Source organism: Cupressus sempervirens, chromosome 11 (genome assembly GCF_028749045.1).
Source record: "Cupressus sempervirens isolate cs-2001-9-10 chromosome 11, ASM2874904v1, whole genome shotgun sequence".
NCBI lineage: Eukaryota > Viridiplantae > Streptophyta > Pinopsida > Cupressales > Cupressaceae > Cupressus > Cupressus sempervirens.
Genome location: NC_143128.1, coordinates 169,558,237 through 169,579,053, shown reverse-complemented (window position 1 = coordinate 169,579,053; position 20,817 = coordinate 169,558,237). Strand labels below are relative to the sequence as shown.

Genomic DNA, 20,817 nt, shown 5'->3' with positions numbered 1-20,817 from the left:
TACTTTTAAATGTATTAACTTGGATTCAGTTAAAACTAATGTGTTTGGTTTCATTGACTATTGATATTAAAATTATAGTACAATTAATTTCAAAATTTACAAATGATAACTTGAAACAAAAAAAAACCTTTTAACTAAATAAAATTTATGATTTCTAATCAATAATAAATATTTTATTTTTAGTTTTAATTTTTTATAGGAAAAATAAAATAATCATAATAATTTAACATTTAATAATAATAATGACCTATTACAGTAATTAATTATTAAAAAATTAATATAATAAAAAAAAATTAAACGTTAAAACAATTTATAAAATATAATACTTTTATATTGCTAAAGCCAAAACTTTAAATTTACACTGATGATAATATATATAAAAATTTTCACAATAAGATTAAGTGTGGAAACCCCACCTAATAGTACTATGAGAGAGAGGAAGCATGCATGTTAAGAGGAGGAGATGGCTGACAGTACAGGAGAGAATGAAGGGAGATGATGGAAAATAAATGGCACAGTGCAAATAAGTTGCACCGTAGCCGGTGCTGGACCAATAGGGTCAAAAACATATGTTGTCTAAGCACGAATGAGACATAGCCCACAACCTAGGTAAACCAACATTTGAATTGGCCTTATCAGCTGAAAGAATTTGTCAATATTATTCCTATTAAAGATTAGGGGATTTAATGCCCACGTAAACAAAGTTGTTATTTTTCATTAATTTCCAAACGTATACATTTTGGTTGGAAATCACATGGTCAACGTGTGGGGGAAATGGCTCATTTGTGGAGGAGTATGGTTGCAATAAGAGTAACCATAACAAAAACAAAATTTGGAAATGGATGACCATGAAATTTGATGGAAAGAATTAAAAATTAGAGAACACGTAGGGAAAGGTTCTTGTGGGATTGTATATCATGATTCTTGGTATGGTTCAGATATGGACATAAAAGACTTTAATGAAACAAAAATGTTTTTGGTATCTACATGAGAAGATATTTTTTACTTTGATTTGAATTGGAGAAGACTTATTCGAGTGTTTTGGAACAAAGCCTGGAAACATTGAGATCTTCTCAGGGCCTATTTACCGATGATCAATAAATTTGAAAAGTGAGGTATATCTCTGCACAACTCCTCACATTAAGGATAGGATTGCAAGTCAAAGATTGTGATGACTTTGTTTTGTAATGGTTTCACATGACTTTGAAGCCCAATCATTTCTAGAGACTATTTAGATATCTGGTTAAATAGATCATGCAAAGGCAATTGCATTACTCTCTAAGAAATCAATAAAACTAAGAATCCCAGGTCAAAGAGTGGACATAGCCTATTTACAAGTGAATGGCTATAAAATTCATTGTCTTCTGTGTATGTGTTTTGTGTTTTGTGACTTCTTGATTTTATTTTATATTATTTTTCTAAATCACCAATTGGTATCAGAGCTAAGGTGAGGCTAGAGTAGAGATGGAAGAAGGTGAATTTAATTTTATCATTAACGAATTTCTTGAAAAATTGGGTTCGGGAGTGAATGAGGTTGTGCCTACTAAGAGAGAAAAATCCACCACATGCACTAGTGCGATGGCTAGGAAAATAAGCCTGAAGCTAACTAAGAAGAGTTAAAAGCTCTTAAATATGAGCTTAATGCAATTCTCGAGGGCATGCATAAGAAATTTGTCATAAAAAAAATGTGAAAGAGAACAAAGGAAGATACGACTATGAATTTTGTAAAACACTTCTTGTTGATATTTTATAGCATGGCTTCTCTTATTTTTAATTTCAAATTAGATGATCCAAATATTTTTGCATTCAAAGTGAACAAAATGTTATAGTTGAAAAATGGAACAAAACTCTGGGACAGACAAGAAATTCATAGTAGGAGATAAAACTACAATCAAGAAGTTTGCAATAGAAGAAGGTGAAAGGGCTGAGGAGAGCTTAGAAAGTGCGAAGCAGGTCATAGGATGAGGAGTAGAGTCTCTCGTAGGTGCAGGTGATATTCTTATAGTAGTGGAAGCTGGCACAGATGAAGACGTGAGAAAGACTGAAGAAGATACTTCAGTGACTGCAAAGGTTCTTATTTCACAGGATTCTAAGGTTGAGTCATTAATTATATCCTCAAATAATATCTGCCAAAGACTAGCATACCATGTCCAAAGATACCGCAAGCTTGGGTTGCACAGACCAAGACATTTCCCATCGGTTTCATTCTAATCATGACCCTGATGCGCAATCTGTTCCATTGCAAAGACTGGCAGTAAGGAGGTTGCAGACGAGTGTCAAATCCCTTACTCGCGATATTGGGGATTCAATTGTCAGGCGTGGCAATCAACATAACACTTATAACTATCTGCTGCCTGGAAAATAAAATTGGGAGGATGCGAGCAAGATGCAGTCTCCTGAATGTTGCAAAAGGAGAACGATGTACAGTGTAGGCAACAACACCAGGGGACAATGTGGGTATGGGAAATACCACTAAAGAAAGGAATTTGGTCAAGAATATGAGCAGGACCAGGATCATAATAAATACTCGAACGAAGAAATGGCTCAAAGGCATACGCATGTGAAGTGGTTCAACACACGGGAGAGTTAAAATTTCAAAACACCTAATCTATTAAAAAAGTGCTTTTACTAAAATTATAGGTTGTCGTTTTCTTCTTATATATTTCTTTAAAATTTCATAGGTTATCATAATTTTTATAAAAAAAAAAAAAATGGTAGCAATACATCTATTTATGTATAAAATATTGTAGGATTCTTGTAGTTATAGAGATTGGATATTTACCTTAACTATTTTAGTTATCTAAAAATCTATGTATTGTTGTGATTTTTGTTTCAAATTTGATTAATATATTACCTCAATATTAATATTAATCTATGCATTGATGTATGAAAATTATATAAAATAGAAGGTTTTTTAAAAATAAAATGAGATTTTCTATACTATTACCCTTAAAAAGCGTTAAACTTAACATATATTTTAATATATTAACCAATCAAACCCCACCAAAATAATTTTAAAAAAGTTAATAAAAATATTTAGATATAGAAATCAAATATATTAATAACTAATTAAACACATATGATATATGATATGATTGCAATTGTATACCGTAAAGCATTTGATCTTCATGATTACGTAGTTTGTAGTTGAAAATACCAAAAAATAAAAATAAAAAAAATTGTGAATCTGAAGAGAAAAAAAGTTTGACTTTATTGTTTCTTTAGTACATTTTGTCTAGCCTGTCTCCACATACAATAGAAGTGATCATAGACTACACCATTTACCAAGATTCATATTCTCAAAAAATAAGATAAAAATATTCATATTCTCAAAAATAAGATAAAAATAATGTCTCAAATCATATCTGGAATGACTTTGATAGAGTGGACATTCGTTTTAACTATTGACCAAAAAGATACGTCGAGACTCCAGAGTCCATATCAAACAGGAAAGCGATCTCGTGATTCACAAAAGCTTGCTTAAAAGAAAATTAATTTGGACATTAAACTTTGTACTTAAGATAATAATGAAGCATAATGTAGTGCTTTACCTACGTCATAACCCAGCTAATCTCTTACCGGCAAAACCGCGTCACTCCAGTTATAAAACTGGTCCCAGTTGTCACAAGGCCATGTCGTGCTTTTCTTTTTCACGACAACATCGAGAATCTGGGATCACTTATAAAGCCCAAAGACCATCACCGAGTACTGTTTTAAACTGAAGGCACAAAAATGGCGGTGCTACTGTACATTTCTTTGTTTGTAATTCAGCTATGGTCTTCACAGGGTTCGAACCTGGAACCTCCTCTTTCCTCTGTAAACACTTCCAGCTCCACACTGTCTCCCCGAGGTTCGATTCTGTTAGCGCCCTATTCACTAGAACAAGGCCATCTTCCTCAAATAGAAGCTCCAGAACCAGAGACAGAAAAAGAAGGGCATAAAAAGCATCACCATGAAATTCTTAGCGAAGGTAGTTTTGCAGGAATCATTTTTGGCATTCTGTTCGTGGCCTTCTTCGTTGCTGGGGCGAGCTATATTTATGTTACTCGTAAAATCAATGTGAGGAGGAGCAACTCTGTCAGAGCTGCTGTTTAGTTCCTGTTCTTTACTGGTTTTTACTGCCTATGTTGTTCGTGGGAGTCGAACCCTGGTCTAACCAGTACGGTGAATAGTTATGTTGGTGTTGCCAGTGCCGGTGGTAAAGGTAAATGTCATTTTCGGTGTAGTTGTGGAGCCAGTTGTTATTAACTGGCTATGGTTTATATAATTTGGATATTCAGTGTAATGTAATTATTATGGATTGGATGGATTTAGTCGTGTTGCATACTTTCAGATTTAACATGGCGTGACAAACTTTTTGTTGGAATATTTTTGGTGGTTCTATAGGTAGTCCCAAACTTTCTGTTGTCCCATGTTGGGAAGAAAATTGAATTTGAACAATTAGTTGCTACGCGGTTTTTATTTCAAACTTCGAGTATTAATGTCTTTTTTTAATATTTTTCAGTCGGAGGTTTCAAAATATCTTGTGATAGATATTTTGTTAATTATGGTTTGAGTGAACAATTTATTATTTTTTTCTTCCTTATATTTATTATGGGGTGACTGTTACTTTGCGTTCCAGCATTGCTCGCATGGTTTGAGCACTGGCCTCACCTCCTGATGCATATATTATTAAATAAAAAGTGTGTGAGAACTGTTTTTTTTTCAAAGAATAATGTAAAATGTTTCAATTCAATTGTATGAATTTTGTTTCCATATAAAGCATTTCAGTTCAAAAAAAAATTTAACTTTATGAACTATGTTATTTTCAACTATTTTCTAATAAGATAATTAGTATCTTTTGTAAATTTGTTTTGTTCAAAAAAAAAAAGGAAGTGTTTATTTTATCAAATTTGTTTAGGTTACACTGTGATTTTACTATTCAAAGATTTAGGGTTCTTAATTAGATTTTTGTGATAGAAACTTTGTTCATTTGTTTAATAATTTTTATTTTTAAATTTATAGTATTCCTACATTTTGTTTATATTTTTAAATGGAGATTTGAACATAATTTATTTTGTCCACTTTTTTTTAACTTGTGTAAAATGTTCCAATTCAAATCTTGTTCAATTCTATGAACTTTTTTTTGCATCTAAAATGTTTCAATTCTAAAAATTTGTCAAATTTATCTAGAATATGACCTAATAATATCATTTAGAAGTTTAGGGGCATTATCCTTAGCTAGGCTCTATTTGGTAGGTTCTTTATTTATTTATTTGAGGTGAATTTGAAGTTAAATAAGTTGAAATCAATGGATATAAATAAGATATTTTATATTTTACTAGATTTGAAGATGTTATGAATCAATTTGACCCACAAAGCTAAAATTTTAGGATTTTATTGATTAAATGTCTCAAAGTCAATAATTGACTATGCATGGATTTCGTTGACATTTATGTTTATAGAATTAATATGTGTGTCTACTGAAGTGAACTATCATGTGGATCTAATACAATAGTCATCCGAATAAATTCAAAGAAACCTGTTACTCAAGACTTGTTCACCATGTCTTACAAAGTCAAATTCTCTCTAAGGATTCATGGTATTTATAAATATCTTTTGAAGGTTATGTGAAATCAGGTTGATCATGTTTTCCTAAATTAGACTCTTTACGATAAAAATTTTAATGATTTTCGAATAACAATCTATGACAATAAAAAAATGTATCCAATGAATGTAAAATGATGATGTTCAAGTTCTAGTAAGTAAGCACTCTTTTGATTACACCTAAATCAATTAAAATTATTTGATGATTTCAAATGAATGTGTGAACGTATTAAAATACAAATCAAATGAGCATGCTCGAATTTGGCTCACATTGATTGGAGAAGAGGTCAATAAGATAAAATTCTTAAATTTTGAAAGTTCAATAGATTAAGAAATGCGACGTTACTAAATTAACACAAGATTTAGTCGCCAATCTGCTCTCGTAGGCAAACCAGAAACTAGATATTTTGGGGAATGTAGGAAAAAAAATTGTGCAAGTGGAATCAGGAAATAGTACATTTTTTTTTTTCTCTTCCGATGTATAACAATAATTTCTTTAGAACGAGAAAAAAACTTCAAGCTATGAATGGGCATATATAATCTGGAACTTCCATTTAGTCGGCGTCAAATGATTGGCATAATCTTTAGAAACAGATGTTCCACATGGAATTCTGTTATTTGACCCTCTTTTTGGAATTCTGTTTCGTGGTGCTGACAGTGAGCAGTACTTCGTTCATTTGACAATTATTTTAGCATGATGAAAAGCTTGAATATGTTCAGACGTCGCCATGAAATTATGGCTTTCTTAGAAAAGTGCCTGCAGTGTGAACTTGACTTGAAACCTTGTCGCGAGGCAGCAGGTGTTAAAGAGGCAAAATAGACCGTCAATTTTCACTCTACTTTTAACGTTTCACTAAGTATGTTATATTCAATTTCTGAATTATAATACGTTGAATCAGTATATATGTAAATTAAAATATATCTTTGTTAAGTCAAATGATCTGGGGTTGAATCTGCAGTAATCATATTCAAAATTTTGAATTTCGATGAATAGAATAATGGAAGAAAACACAGTCATCTTGCAAATTGTTCAATCATAAGTTATAAATTGTTCTTTGTGAACATATGAAATAAAAATATTGTTATCGTTGCAGTTTTGTTCTCTTATTTAAAATAAGAGATAATGGATTAGCTGAAGAATAGTATTTTAAAATAATTAATTGAGGTTGCAAACATTACGGAAAATAATAGATTGATTTAAGTGTGCATGGTAGATTATAAAATATGCAACTCTTGTAAATATTGGCATAATTATGTTGTTGGCTTCATTATATGATGCATTCAAGATTGAATTTAGATGTTTAATGTCAAATCATGTTTGTAGACTATGTTGTTAACCTCATATAAGTATACATTTTCTATAAATATAATTATGTATGATTGCATCTTAGGACGACACAATCTTGTTTATCTTTTTGTGATTTTACTCCTTCTTGGTATAAATTGTTTACACCTACATTTTAATTGATTGACCTTCCTAAAGTGATCTATAGAATATTAGAATGTCATTTTAAAACACCCCACCTTGTTTTGCACATAAATGCAAACCCTCAATAACTAATTTTATCACATTAATTTTGGAAAAGAGGGGTAAAAATTTATTAAGACAGAAAGGAATACAACAAGGAGAGTTCAACAAGGAGCTCAATCCTAAGCAACAAGATCATCAAATTCTTGCACCATCTCAAAGGACAATTGCCTCCTATCCCTAATATTCCAACCTGGATCATGACTAGAAGCCCATTTGGCTAAACAATCAGCAGTTTTGTTCCATTCATGAGGAATATACGTGAACCTAATGAACTAAAAAGAGGTAGAGAAGAGAATAATCTACTTAACAACAGTGGCCAGCTGCCAACTAACATCCTCAAGCTCTTGCGAAGAAAGCATGTTCACCACCACCTAGGAATCAAACTCACAGATAATCTTACTCCATCCTCACAAGCAACACTGTTCCACAGCATATAAAATAGCCTAAGCTTCCTTGAGATTGTTAGTATAATCACCCTTATGAACTGAGAAGAAAAATTTAACATCCCGAGAACTACAACGAGCCACTTCGCCAATACCAGCAGGGCCAGGATTCCCACGGGAAGAACCATCAGTGTTAATTTTCAGAACTCTACAGGGAGGAGGAGTTCAGTGCCCATCCCAATTAACCCGACCCTTCTTTTGATGGTGAAGCTGCCTGGACATAGAAAGAAACCTATGAGCTGCAGCCCCATCCTAAAGATGAAAATTGAGGCGATTACAGATAGCAAGATCAACCAGATCCATACCCCCATCAAGCTCACACTTCACAAGAATAGTTTCCTAAAGAGAATGTGATATTTTCCACCAAAGATGCAAAACACCAAGCTGAACATCTTGGAATATGCGGCGATTCCTCTCCAACCAGATATGCCAAAGCATGAAAGATGGGCCAACAATCCAAGCAGCATTGAGAGAAGAACACTTGGAGGGAGCACTACCCAAGCAAGCCCAGAACTCAAGCAAAGAGGAAGCATGCCGACAAGAGAAACCCCAAGCGCTCCACAAAGGTGCCATATCTGAGTAGAATAGGAGCAATGGAAGAACAGATGGGAGACAGACTCCTCTCCATTACCACACAAAACACAATAAGAGGGGCCCTGAAATCCACATTTACAAAGATTATCCCAGGTAAGACAACGGTTGTGAGCCACTAGCCACATGAAAAAATTGCACTTCGACCAAGAAACTTTATTCCAAACTTGCTTCCACCAAGGGACCTCAGCATCCCCAAATAATTGTCTAGTTATCTCCTGATACCCAGCAGAGACATGATATTTACCAGACAAGGTACCACCCCAAGCCAAAACATCTGGACCAAGCAAAGAAGAACACTCTCTAGAGGCCAAAATTTGAGAAAGCTCCCGATGATCCATGTCTATACCTCCAAGAGGCCAATCAGAAGAATGCTTCCATCTATAACCAACAACAGGTCCCAATTGATAAGGAGTCTTGTAATGAGCCACTTTATCTCATCCAGTAGCAAGAAAAGAGTCACAAAGAGGCTAAAGATGAGGGTATATGGATAAAATGGAAGGGAATCCATCCCAAGCATTAGACCAAAACAAAGCCTAAGAACCTCCTTTACATATCCAAAACGGACCCCTCTTCACCAACATCGCACCTGTCTTCAATGTATGCCAAACCATTGAGCCACGACCTTCAAGAGGAAGTACAGAAATAGAGCAAGGATCAGCACCATGAAAATATTTATGAGTGATAATACGAGCCCAAAGTTGATGTTGTCTAGAGAACCATCGCCAATAAAGTTTAGCAACCAAAGCTTGACTACTCAAGAGAGCATATCGAAGACCAAGACCACCCTCCTTTTTAGGCCTACAACAGTTGCCCAATTAACCAAGCTCCATTTAGTACTATGCAAATTACCACTCCAAAAGAATTGTCAAGAAAGAGCATCAAACTCCTTGAGAAAGTAAATATGTGCAACCTGAACCATGCTTCTATACGTAGGAAGAGCTTGGATAACAGCTTGAAGAAGAGTAACCCAGGCAGCAGTAGAAAGCCATCTATGAGTCCAATGATTTACCTTATCCTGAAGCTTGGTAATCAAATTTTTCCAGAAGAGATGTGGCTTCCTGGAAACAGCAATAGGAATGCCAAGATAAGTCAAAGGAAGTGACCCAATCTGAAATGGTAGGATACCAACAATCCTGTGCTGAATAGAATCAGGAGTGTTAAAAAAGTAAATGGAAGATTTATGCTCATTAACTTTCTGGCCTGAAGCTGCCAAATAAATGTCCAAAGCATGTTGAAAAGCTTCAAATTCCTTGATCCTAGCAAGACCGGCAAGAGAAAAATCTTCAACAAATTGAAGATCAGAAAGAGAAGGTAAGCCATTACCCCACCGCTAGCCTTGAATAGAATTCTGGGACACCTGATGCTTAATGAATCTGCCCAAGCCTTCAGCCATGATGATGAATAGATATGGGGAGAGAGGGTCGACTTGGCGGAGGCCTCTAGAAGCACCAAATAGTTGAGAAGGTTGATCATTAATAAGAACAGAAAAAGAGGCAGAAGTAACACAACTCATAGTCCAACTCACCCAGTCAGAGCTAAATCCAAAAGAAAGAAGAATACTCCTTAGGAAGCTCCATTTAACTCTATCGTAGGCCTTAGCCATATCCAGCTTAACAAACATGACTCTCTCCCTTGAAGTAGCCATAGAGTGAATAGCCTCAGTAGCAATAACTACCCCATCCAAAATTTGTCTACTAGCAACAAAACCACCTTGTTCTTCTGAGATAATAATAGGAATCCACCTTTTCATTCTCTTAGCAATCAACTTAGTAATAACTTTGTAAACCACATTACATAAGGCAATTGGTCTAAAAAACTCCAATTGATTAGCACCCTCTCTCTTAGGAATAAGAGTCAAGAATGTAGAGTTCAAAGCTCGAAGCATCTTCTTGCTAGCATAGGATTCCTTAACCACCACCAACAAATCATGATTAATGATGTCCCAAAATTCCTGAAAGAATTCAACTAGAAAGCCATCAGGACTAGGAGCCTTCCCCTTAGGCATGCCAAAGACCACCTCCTCCAGCTCTTCCAAAGAGATTGGATGCATGAGATAATCATTCATTTCCTGAGTGATAAGGGAAGGAATACAAGACAAAATAATATTTTCTTCATTATCAGCAAGAAGAGAGTCCTCAGAGAAGAGGGTAGAGAAGTACCAAATAGCCTCCTGGAACAAAGCTAGCAAGGAATTCAGTTGGATACCTTGAGAATTAACTAAAGAAGAGATAGTGCTCTGATTTCGGTGAGATTGCACTATTTTATGGAAAAAGGCAGTGTTTCGATCACCTTCCTGAAGCCAATCAACTCTAGCCTTTTGCTTCCAAAAAATTTCCTCTTGAAGTTCCCATTCTTCTAGAGCTCTAGAAGCAAGGGATTCAACCTTGCCAAGATCCTTTGAGAAACCTCGATCTCTAATCTCCCTTGTGATGACATCAAGAGCTTCTTGAGCAAGCCTCTTCATAAAGTGAAGGTTCCCAAAGCATTGCCTATTCCATATCCTGAGCTGCCTTTTAACATATTGAAGCCTTTTAGAAAATGAGAACATTGCAGTACCATATGCAGGAGCACCATCTTTCCACCAACAAAAAACAAAATCACGAAGAGAGGAGTCACGAAGCCACATCAACTAGAACTTAAAAGGAGGATGCTTCGGAACACAAGCCCCTATAGTAGAAAATTTGATTGGCCAATGATCTGAACCCCTCCAATCAAGGATTTCTGAAGAGATAGTAAGGGTGCCACTAACCCAGAAGCAAGAAACAAGAAATCTATCCAAATGTTCTGAGATAGCAGCAACACCAGTCCTGCGATTATTCCAAGTATAGAGACCATTAGAAGGCTTAACATCAGAGAGATGCAAAAGAGATATGTGTTGCCGAAGAAGAGCAGAAGAAGGCCCCAATCTAGCCAAACCACAATGCTTCTCCTCCAGACTTAAAACTAAATTGAAGTCCCCTGCTAACACCCAAGGATGATAAGGATGACAATTTCTAACATATTGAATATGTTCCCAAAGTTCCTCCTTTCCCACAAGATCAACAGGTGCATACACATTAGTAACCATGATTACCTCTCCTGAGTCTAGAGCAGAAGCTACCATAGAGAGAGCTGAGCGAGAAGACATCCAGCCAAGGGGAGAATTTTTTTGAGGATCCCAAAATATAGCTAAACCACCAGCACTGCCTGTTGCCCCAACACACTAGCATTGGCCACGAGACCAAATACTAGAGGCATGTTGGACCATAGACTCCACAAAGAGCTTAGTCTCTTGGATACAAAAAACATTAGGACTATGATCAACCACCAAGTTATGAATAGCCTTTTGTCTAGGATGCTATTCAACCCCCTTACATTCCATGAGAGAATAATCATCATTGGGTAGAATATGGAAAATGAGAATCCAAAAGTTTCACTGAACCAGACTCAATCAATATATCTACTATGAGTTTAATCATCTCTTGGTCTATTTTGCGCCCACTCCTTAGAGGGGGAGTAAAAGAAACCCGCTTAAAGGGTTGAGGCATCAACCCCAAGGGGAGAGGAGATCCCTTGCCCTTACCTGATGGTAGCACATCCTTAACCAAGCTAGCCAAAACAACATCATTATCCTCCAACACTGCAGGAGTCACCAGAGCCTCTGTCACAGGAGCTACAGGGACCTCACAGTTCTGATATACTACAACTTGGGATGCCCCACAAGCATCATTAGGAACAGATCTCTCATCTGGGCAAACTAGAACAAAAGAGATAGGAGGAGGAATACCCTCCTCTAGAACCATACTATCCAGCACCTCAAAGTGGTTAAAACTTGAATAAGATAATCTTTCTTTCAAAGGCCTCTTTTGACCACGTCCCTTAGCTTGAGGGCGAACAGGGGTAAATCCATCCTTATCCTGCATTTGAGCCTTACCCTTACCTGTAGCATCTTGCGGATTCATCCCCTTGGTAGTATTAGCCATCTGAGATTTTCCTTTCCCTGTAGTATCTACCAAACCACCAGCATTGCCAACTGTAGAACCATCCACTCCTTTGAAACTCGAGTTACGGGGGCACTGACATTGTAAATGACCATACTCATGACAAATCCGGCAGCGAAAAGGGAGGGATTCATAATCTAACTGCTGCATCCAAGAAGAATCCCCCAGACAAATTTCCAAAGAATCTAGTAATGGGTTATTCAAATTAATTTCAACACAAATTCTAGCATAAGAAATAACCTTTTTATCGAGGGATTGATGTGCGATCATAGCCGGCTTCCCCAACAAAGCAGCAATTTGTCGAAGGATGTCTTCACACCAAAATTCCAAGGGAAGACGAGGCAAGTGAACCCAAACTGGCACTGTTGAAGGGAGATCCTCAGCAGAATTAAAACCTGAATGCCAAGGTTTGACAAATAGCCCCACATGGTTGTAGAAATATGGGCCTCCTTCAAAAACACAATCACGATCAGACATGCAAGAGAATACAACAAAAAAATAACTATTCCCTACCAACATAATCTCCATATCGCCTTCCACTTGCCATGAGTGGCGGATCCATGCCTCAAGAGCGGATAGGGAAATCTAGATTCCAAGAAATTTGCATATCAAAGCATGCTTGGTCCAATAATCAATGTCCTCCATTACAGTCGTTGGAGGAATAACTAGAACAGGGCGATCATGGCTATGCGGAAAACAACCATTAACTTTTTTTAGCTTGGAGCTCTCCCTTGAATAAAACGATTCAGATCGCATTGCATGCATAGTTGGAGAAGAACCATCTGTTCTCACCAACGTAGAAGAAATCCCAAGCTCTGCCATGCAAACAATAAAACCCCAATCCAAAATTGACTGTAGAAGATTTTCAAAAACACCCACGCAAATTATGTCTAGTAGCTAGCAATCCAAACAGAACAGAAAAAATAGTAAAGATCAAACAACAAGAACAAGCTAGGGGAAAAACCCTAGCCCAGCCGGCAGCCAACGCTTCTCCACATTTTCTATATCTCCACCACTCTCTTCAATTCTCACCACATTAATTAGATTATAATGTGTTTCTCTAATTTATTAAAGTGATACAGTGAGTCACAATTTAATTATTTAAGGAACCTCAACATACATGTGCACATAATAAAACATTGATTAAAAGGTGAACTATCAAGCTTTAAAAGTGTATATAAAATGTAAGTTAATAAATTATCATTTATAATACAAAAATAAAAAAGAATGTAATAAACTCAAAAACACAAGTACAACATCACTTGTCAGGTTAAAAAAAATTACATCATATGAACTAAGAACCTAAAAAGTTATTGAAGAGAAAGCCCTACATCTCGATAACTTTTCTCAAAAAATTATGAAATTAAATTAGTTTTAAAATCTTTTTGAGGTCAAAAGAAGTGGAAGAATTTAACCTTATAAATTTAGAGGTTAAAAGTTGAGTCCATTTTAAATCCATATTAGACAAAGAAGTTAATTTTTTAAAAGATTTTGTCCCTTTTGTCAACATACTAAAAACATAAAGCATAGCTATTATGACACTTCTAGGCTAAAAGGAAATGAAAAACAATAGTTGGTCAATTTCTTATTATTTTTTAAAATGCTTTGACTTTAGATATTGATATGTGCAGTAATGTAATTGTTGATTTGATAAGATATGTTCTTTTGTTATTAGAAGATTATATTTTTAACTATGTTTCTTCATTATACATCTAGAAGTTGAAATGTTACATTTTAATAGGCGATTATGTTACAATTGATTTTTTTTTTTTGGGTTTGATTTTTAACTAAAAGAATACTTCTTACCACAATAATTTAAAAGAAATTTAAAGTTCCATCTTAAACACCTAGCACAAACAATTCAACCCTTCGATCAAATCAGTGTACATACATCGTAGAAACCGATAGTTAATGATTTTAAATTCTTTCAGAATTTGCCGGACCATAGAAAAAACAATGTTTATCAATGTTTTTTCTTGTTCATATCCATGCAAACAGAAGCCGAATTAGCCGGCAAAATTCTCTTGTTAGTTCCGCTCTTCTATAAAAACAATTACAACCCTCGTAAATGCAAAGCAGCATAGAAAAAGTAGAAAAGCATAGTTTTTGTTTGCAGTAAAGAAGGAAAGCAAAATGGTTGTGAAGGTGTTTGGAACAGGGCAGGCAGGCTGCGCCAGAAGGGTGCTTGCATGCCTTGTGGAGAAAGGCCTTGAGTTTGAAATTGTGCCCGTTGATTTTATGAAAGGAGAAAATAAAAAACCAGAGTTCCTGGCTTTACAAGTAGGTAACTTCGCATAGATATAACTCATATTTTTACCTTTGTATTTGTTGATTGCTAACTTGTAATTTTTATGTTGTATGATGCAGCCCTTTGGAAAAGTTCCAGTGGTCCAGGATGGAGATCTCACCATGTTTGGTAATGGTCTTTATTGTATATAATGTTTATGAATTATATGGGAAATCTTGATTCTAGTCTATTGTTGTTTATAATGTTGAAGCAATAAAAATTATATGGGTAATCCAGATTCTCATCTATTCTTTTTGATCTACTGCTAAATGGACAACCTGATGTGGGTAACATAGATTATACCCTTCCCATACGATATACTTTACTGCTTATACCTCCACCTCATTTGGATTGTCTAGATTTTCATGTGATATACTTACAATCTATCTTGACCTTATTCTCATGTTTTATGTGATATACTGATTGTATATATAAATCTGACTTTGTTGATATAGATTGTCACTTCCCTTTGGATATAGGAGTTGCGAGTTGAATGAATAAATCGAATTTAGGTGGTGTAGATTATCATCTTTCGAGAGCTACAAGAGAAATGATTAGTAGGAAAAACGATTTAGAGTCGTGTAGAATTTGTTGTTTTAATGTTTAATATTTTTTATAATATAAGGTTAATAATTGTAATTTCAAAGTTGTTCGATTGATTGTAAATATCTATATTTATAACACGATTCATTGTCAGCTGTATACGCTATTTGGAATTTTTTTTAACATTTCAATAATAAGTATGCTTAAATCTTAGTTATCAGAAAGAGCCTTGTCAAACAATATGTTGTAAAAAATTGAGAGTGATTGAAAATATGTCATCAATAATAAGTATGCTTAAATCTTAGTTATCAGAAAGAGCCTTGTCAAACAATCTGTTGTAAAAAATTGAGAGTGATTGAAAATATGTCATCAGATTTTGAAAGGCACAAAGTCACAATGTTCAACTATTAGAGTTTCTTCCCTACCTAACACTTATTCAAATATCATACAATTACTATTTTACATGAATATATTCACTCCCTTTCTATGAAGAATGTAATTGTTTTTTTTTTGAGTATGTGTAGAATCTAGGGCCATCATAAGGTACTTTGCTGAGAAATATGAAGGGAAGGGGACATCTCTGCTGGGAAAGACTTTGGAGGAGAGAGCAATGGTGGAGCAGTGGGTAGAAGTAGAAGGGCAGTACTTCAGTTCTGCTGCTTATTCACTGGTTGTTCAAGTGCTGGTTGTCCCAAGGCTTGGTCAGCCTCAGGACTTGGCACTGATTGAGAGCAATGTTGAGGAGGTGGGTAAAGTGTTGGATGTGTATGAAGAGAGGCTGTCAAAAAGCAAGTACTTGGCAGGAGACTTTTACAGCCTTGCTGATCTAACAAATCTTCCATTTATCCATTATATAGTGAGTGCTACTGATAAGGCATATCTGATTACAAACAGGAAACATGTGAATGCATGGTGGGAGGATATCTCCTCTAGACCTGCATGGAAGAAGGTTTCAGCTATGTGAAACCATGGATTCTGTGTCTGAGGACAGCAACATTTTAGTGTGTTTTTGCAAAATAATAACACCATGGCATACTCCGTACATGGTGGTATGCTGCCTCTCCATGTTTCTAAGATGTTTTCAGTGTGATTATGTTATATAATCTTTTCTTGTTTTACCACCGTGCCATCTTCTCCTTTTGCATGGTTCTAACTTTTTTCTTTCTACTTTTGCTTCTAAAATGGATTGCCTTTTTGGGTTTGATGATGTATTCCAATGTCAAACCATTTTACTATTACTATTTAGATTCATATGATGTCTTGCCATAGATAAAACAATTTTATAGTTATTGCAATTTTTTCAATTGCAGAACTTTTCTTTAGCTAAAAGATCTTTTTTTCGAAGAAATAATTATTTGAACACTTTTTATTGAAATAATCAAATGAGATGGTAGATAGTTAGTGACATTTTTAATATATGTTTGAATTAAAGAGACTGAAATAACAATACATGCAAATACAAACAATATCAGAAATAAATAAAATACATAGAAAAAACACAAGACACAAAGATTTAGTGTAGTTGATTCAATTTGTAGACTACGTCCACCAAACAACGAGTCCTTGTATTCCTATTATCTACTTATTACAACTTGAGTACAATCTCCAACCCCTTACAACTCAATATCACCCCAAGTAGCTGATATTTTCATCATCACACTTAAAATCCCTAACCCAAAGTTATTTTATACAAGTACTTTGTCGCTTACAAAATTAGGGTTATATTCAATTACAACATGTCGACCTCTAGAAATAGCCCCAAAAATAATTTCATTGAGGGAAGGCCCATCTCGACCCTAAACCCCAACGAGTATACATGGTGAGTGTACAGTACTTACCTAATGTGTCACCACAAACTAACAATGGGGAAATTTAAAAATAGATTATGACAGTCATGAATTGCTATTTACTAATTTCTTCCTTCAAATCTTGATTGTAATGATTAACTAGGAGCACATTGAATGCTCTTAAATAATATTAGTAAAAAGATTTTCTATCTCTAAGTTACAATTTTAAAACTATACATCTATGAATGTGTGTATATATATAATGTGTTTCTCTCTTTCTATATATGAATTTTTTTTTAAATTAATTTTATTTGCAATTGACTGAAATGTTAAAATTTTGCTATTTTTATCTTTTCTTATTATCAATACAAATAAAAATTCATATAAACAAATTTGAAAAGTAATTAATAAGGGTATCAAAGTAGAGACTCCAAACCCACACATAGTCATTGTAAAAATTTATAGAATGAAAATTAATAATATTATAAAAAAGAAATCAATAATATAAAGAATGTGTTATTGTTGGGGAGTCTGATCAATCTTCAAGTGGGAGATTGTTGTGATGTGGAGCCTAATTAGACTCAAAGGTTTATTTAGTGTAGTTCCCCCTAGATTATTTCTCTGGGGATATGGGGGCAACACCCCCTATGGGGTCCTTAAGCAACACCCTAAATGCGCTCCATGTTGCTTTACATGGTGGGGTCGAAGGGCAATGTTGGTGTTGACTACTATTTTCCTATCGGATGACTTATTCTAGCCTAATTTTGTAAGTGACAAAAGCTTGTATAAAATGGCTTTGGGTTAGATATTTCATAATGTATGATGATATTGTAGCTTCTTGTGTCAGTATTGAGTTGTAAGGGATTGTGGATTGTAATCACTAGATAATAATAATATTAGACTTGATGTTGGTGGACGTAGCCTAGGGATTGGGTGAACCGCATTAAATCCTTGTGTCTTGTGTTCTCTTCTGTGTGATTTAGTATTTTCTGATATTGGTTATATGTACATGTAATTGTTATTTCTATCTGTGGTTAATCCTAATAGAATGTTCTAAAAAGAAAAAATTGGCTGGCCTACACAAAGTATGGGTGATTCTTCCTCTTCTCTATCTGCATCATTCACAAATTTGCATAAACATAAGAAAGGGGTATTCATAAATCTTTTTTGTTGAAAATATAACATGGACTGCAAGTGGTTTTTTCTTCATTGTGGAGCATCGCATTACATCTTTGTGTTTGGAGAATCATTTTATATTCGCATGTGTCTATTAAAATTCACCTTTGTAGTGTTTGAGTCAGACTTATTGACTCATTTTTCATGAGTAGTGGTTCACAAGAACATGTCTATCATGATAATGAAGTAGAACACTTAGCACTCATTCCATCTAGGTCATGTTCATGAAGGTGAAGCGTTGAGATTTCTTGAGAGGTCACTCATCTTAGTACTACTACAACTCAAGTGCATTTAACCATGGAGTTACCTCTAAGCTTAAGCACACTCTGTTGAAGGTTTAAAGATTTTACAAATGGGGTTGCACAAAAAGCAATTCTAACTTTGGAGGAAATTTGATGGTTAATATAACTTGAGTTGATTTAGTACTAGGATGTGGTGACCTCCTGGTAAGTCTTGATGCTTCACCTCTATGAGCATCACCTAGATGCAATGAGTGATAAGTGTTATATACCTTTTTATAAGAGATGGGTTTTTGTGAACCACAATTCATGAAATATGGGTCAATAAGTTTGATTCAAAAACTACACATGTGAATCTTGATAAAAATATCATAGTTTGGTGTGTTGTGGAAAATATTTCCTACTTATTATTCTATAAATCTGAGCCTTGTTCCTTTCGACCATTCCTAATGGAAGAAAATTGCATGTCACCTTATAGAAAAATAATATATTAATATAAATGAAAATTAATATAATGATGTACTTTGTGTTCCAATTTGATAAATCATGATTAGACGACACAAACCCAACAAAAAGTAACCTCAAACCAGAAGAAAAGAGGAAGGGATTTACAAGAAGTGAAAAGAAAAAAGGGAATTTGAATAGAGTTGCAACTGTTTGGAGTTGATGAAACTCACCACTATAAAGGAGAAAAGGAACAATTAATGGTGTTATGAGTTGCATTTTCTTATGTTTATGTTTAATTTTCAGTTTGATCATATATGCAAGTTTAAAGATTGTTTATAATATCCATAGTTGGGTAAAGGTTTGTGGAACACTGATTCCCCTCCAACCCCCCACTTGCTTAGTATTCCCTATTTCTAACAAACACTTATCCTCAAACATTCACCTAGTGCAAAAGAAGCTCCTCCTTTGCTCAAATTCATTCCCATTATCAAATGTTGACATATCCTATGTTTGTTTTCAAAACAAAACATGAAAATAGAATAGGAAATTTTTAATTCTCAATTTACCCTAGCCTTCTAATCTTTCATCTAAAAAGGCCCAATTTGAATGAATTCCAATTCCACTTAAATGGGAACGGAGGTTTACAAAAATTAATTCTTTACATATGATTATCATATTTGTGCCCAAGAGTATGGAGGTTAGTGGAGCGCATGTAATCAAATCCTCTCTTATCTATATGTCTACTTAAAATTCATTCCCAAGACTCTATGTCATGTTCCAGTCCTATGTTAGTTCCACCAATTTAACTTGGACCTTCACCTTCTCCTCTATTTGCAACTTCATAGATACATCTAACTTCCACCATCTTTTCTATCAATTTACTAAATTTTCATACAATTTGAGTTCCTCTTTCTATCCTATTGTCATTAAAATTGTCTACCCACTACCTTTTGTGCTTTAATAGCACATCCACAACTTCTAACAGAGTTGAAACAATGACTTGCCCCACCAATTTGTGCGACATTTCACCCAACTCATTTTTATATAGTGATTATGCACTCATATTTTCAAGTTGAAGAGTTAGTAACTTCCTTAATCTTTCATGCTCTTTTGTTGTGAGCTCTTGCTTGACATTTTCATGCTTTTCTTCAAGAGATCTTCCCTACTTAAGCTGTGTCTCTGCATTGGAATTTTCCGATTCACAACTTATCCTATCAAATAACCTCTAAGAAATTAATGTGTCAAAGATGTTGGAAGTGTCCACAATTGTAAATTTTGGGCAGTCTAAAAAATTTAGCACATCCGAGCTATCTCTATGAAAGTTGCTCAGGCATTCTTAACATCCACAATAATATCATGGACACTTGTAAACGTAAGCAATTTTATATAGATTCAAGCAACACACAGAACCAATCACAAAAAAAACATCTTCTCTCTATAAATTCTAGGTGAACCAAATGGTTCCATCTATATTCCAAAAACCATTATCTAGATTTTAAAAAAATTAAGTTGTCAAATACTAGAATTTGACAATTCTTGCATTATTTAATTCCACCAAACAAACAAACCCTTAAAGATAATGTAATTGTACTATTTCACTTCTATTAGACCCCATTCAATTTCTTGCTAAAGCAAAACTTTCATGCTTGACACTCTTACCAATATTCCTTGCTTCATTTCCATTTATTCAAACCTTTGTCTTGGGTTCCATAAACTCATGTTTCATTTCCAATAAATCTTATGTATAATCTTTGTCTAGATCCATGTAAGTCATTTCCTAACTTGGTAGGAAATAAACAAACACATAAAATTATGTGCATTTGAAAACATTCATGATCATCATGGGTTGCCAATAAAGATTGATTAATCTTCTCAGTATACTTATTGTCCTTCAAAAATATCCTTGTTTAATAATATTTGTGCTTAGTCTTCATACATTACTTGGTTAGTACTATGCTTGGTGTCATTCTGCTTGCCGACTTTTAAAGTTCTCTTGGTATATATTCTGTTTAGTATCAAGGTTCATCGACCACTTTGTCTTACATTAATTGACCGTTCTTTTTATCATAGTTTTGCACTAATGACAAAAATCAAATGCAAATAGGAGTAACATTCTCCCCCTTTGGTATTAGTGTCAAAAACTTGTGCAGGTACTCAAAATTGTACTTAGTGAAAATTTGAAGTACCTTCCCCTAAAGTTGTGT

The 20,817-nt window shown here is 34.6% G+C and overlaps 1 protein-coding gene across 1 annotated transcript; it reads left to right on the top strand.

Annotated features, from left to right (window-relative positions):
• The first annotated feature begins 14,267 nt into the window (after positions 1 to 14,267).
• On the top strand, positions 14,268 to 15,944 carry LOC149528717 (glutathione S-transferase F9-like). The gene is made up of 3 exons (XM_089810789.1): positions 14,268 to 14,414; positions 14,502 to 14,550; positions 15,489 to 15,944. The coding sequence occupies exons 1-3, from the start codon at positions 14,268 to 14,270 to the stop codon at positions 15,926 to 15,928; spliced, it is 636 nt and encodes a 211-aa protein (XP_089666915.1). The 3' UTR covers positions 15,929 to 15,944.
• The last annotated feature ends 4,873 nt before the right edge of the window (positions 15,945 to 20,817 follow it).

What these genes read in the sequence shown, in the direction of transcription:
- LOC149528717 (XM_089810789.1), top strand. Translation starts at nt 14,268, where the DNA reads ATGGTTGTGAAGGTGTTTGGAACAGGGCAGGCAGGCTGCGCCAGAAGG. An exon ending in CAGAGTTCCTGGCTTTACAA is followed by an intron (nt 14,415 to 14,501) that starts GTAGGTAACTTC and finishes TGTATGATGCAG; the next exon opens with CCCTTTGGAAAAGTTCCAGT. An exon ending in TGGAGATCTCACCATGTTTG is followed by an intron (nt 14,551 to 15,488) that starts GTAATGGTCTTT and finishes GAGTATGTGTAG; the next exon opens with AATCTAGGGCCATCATAAGG.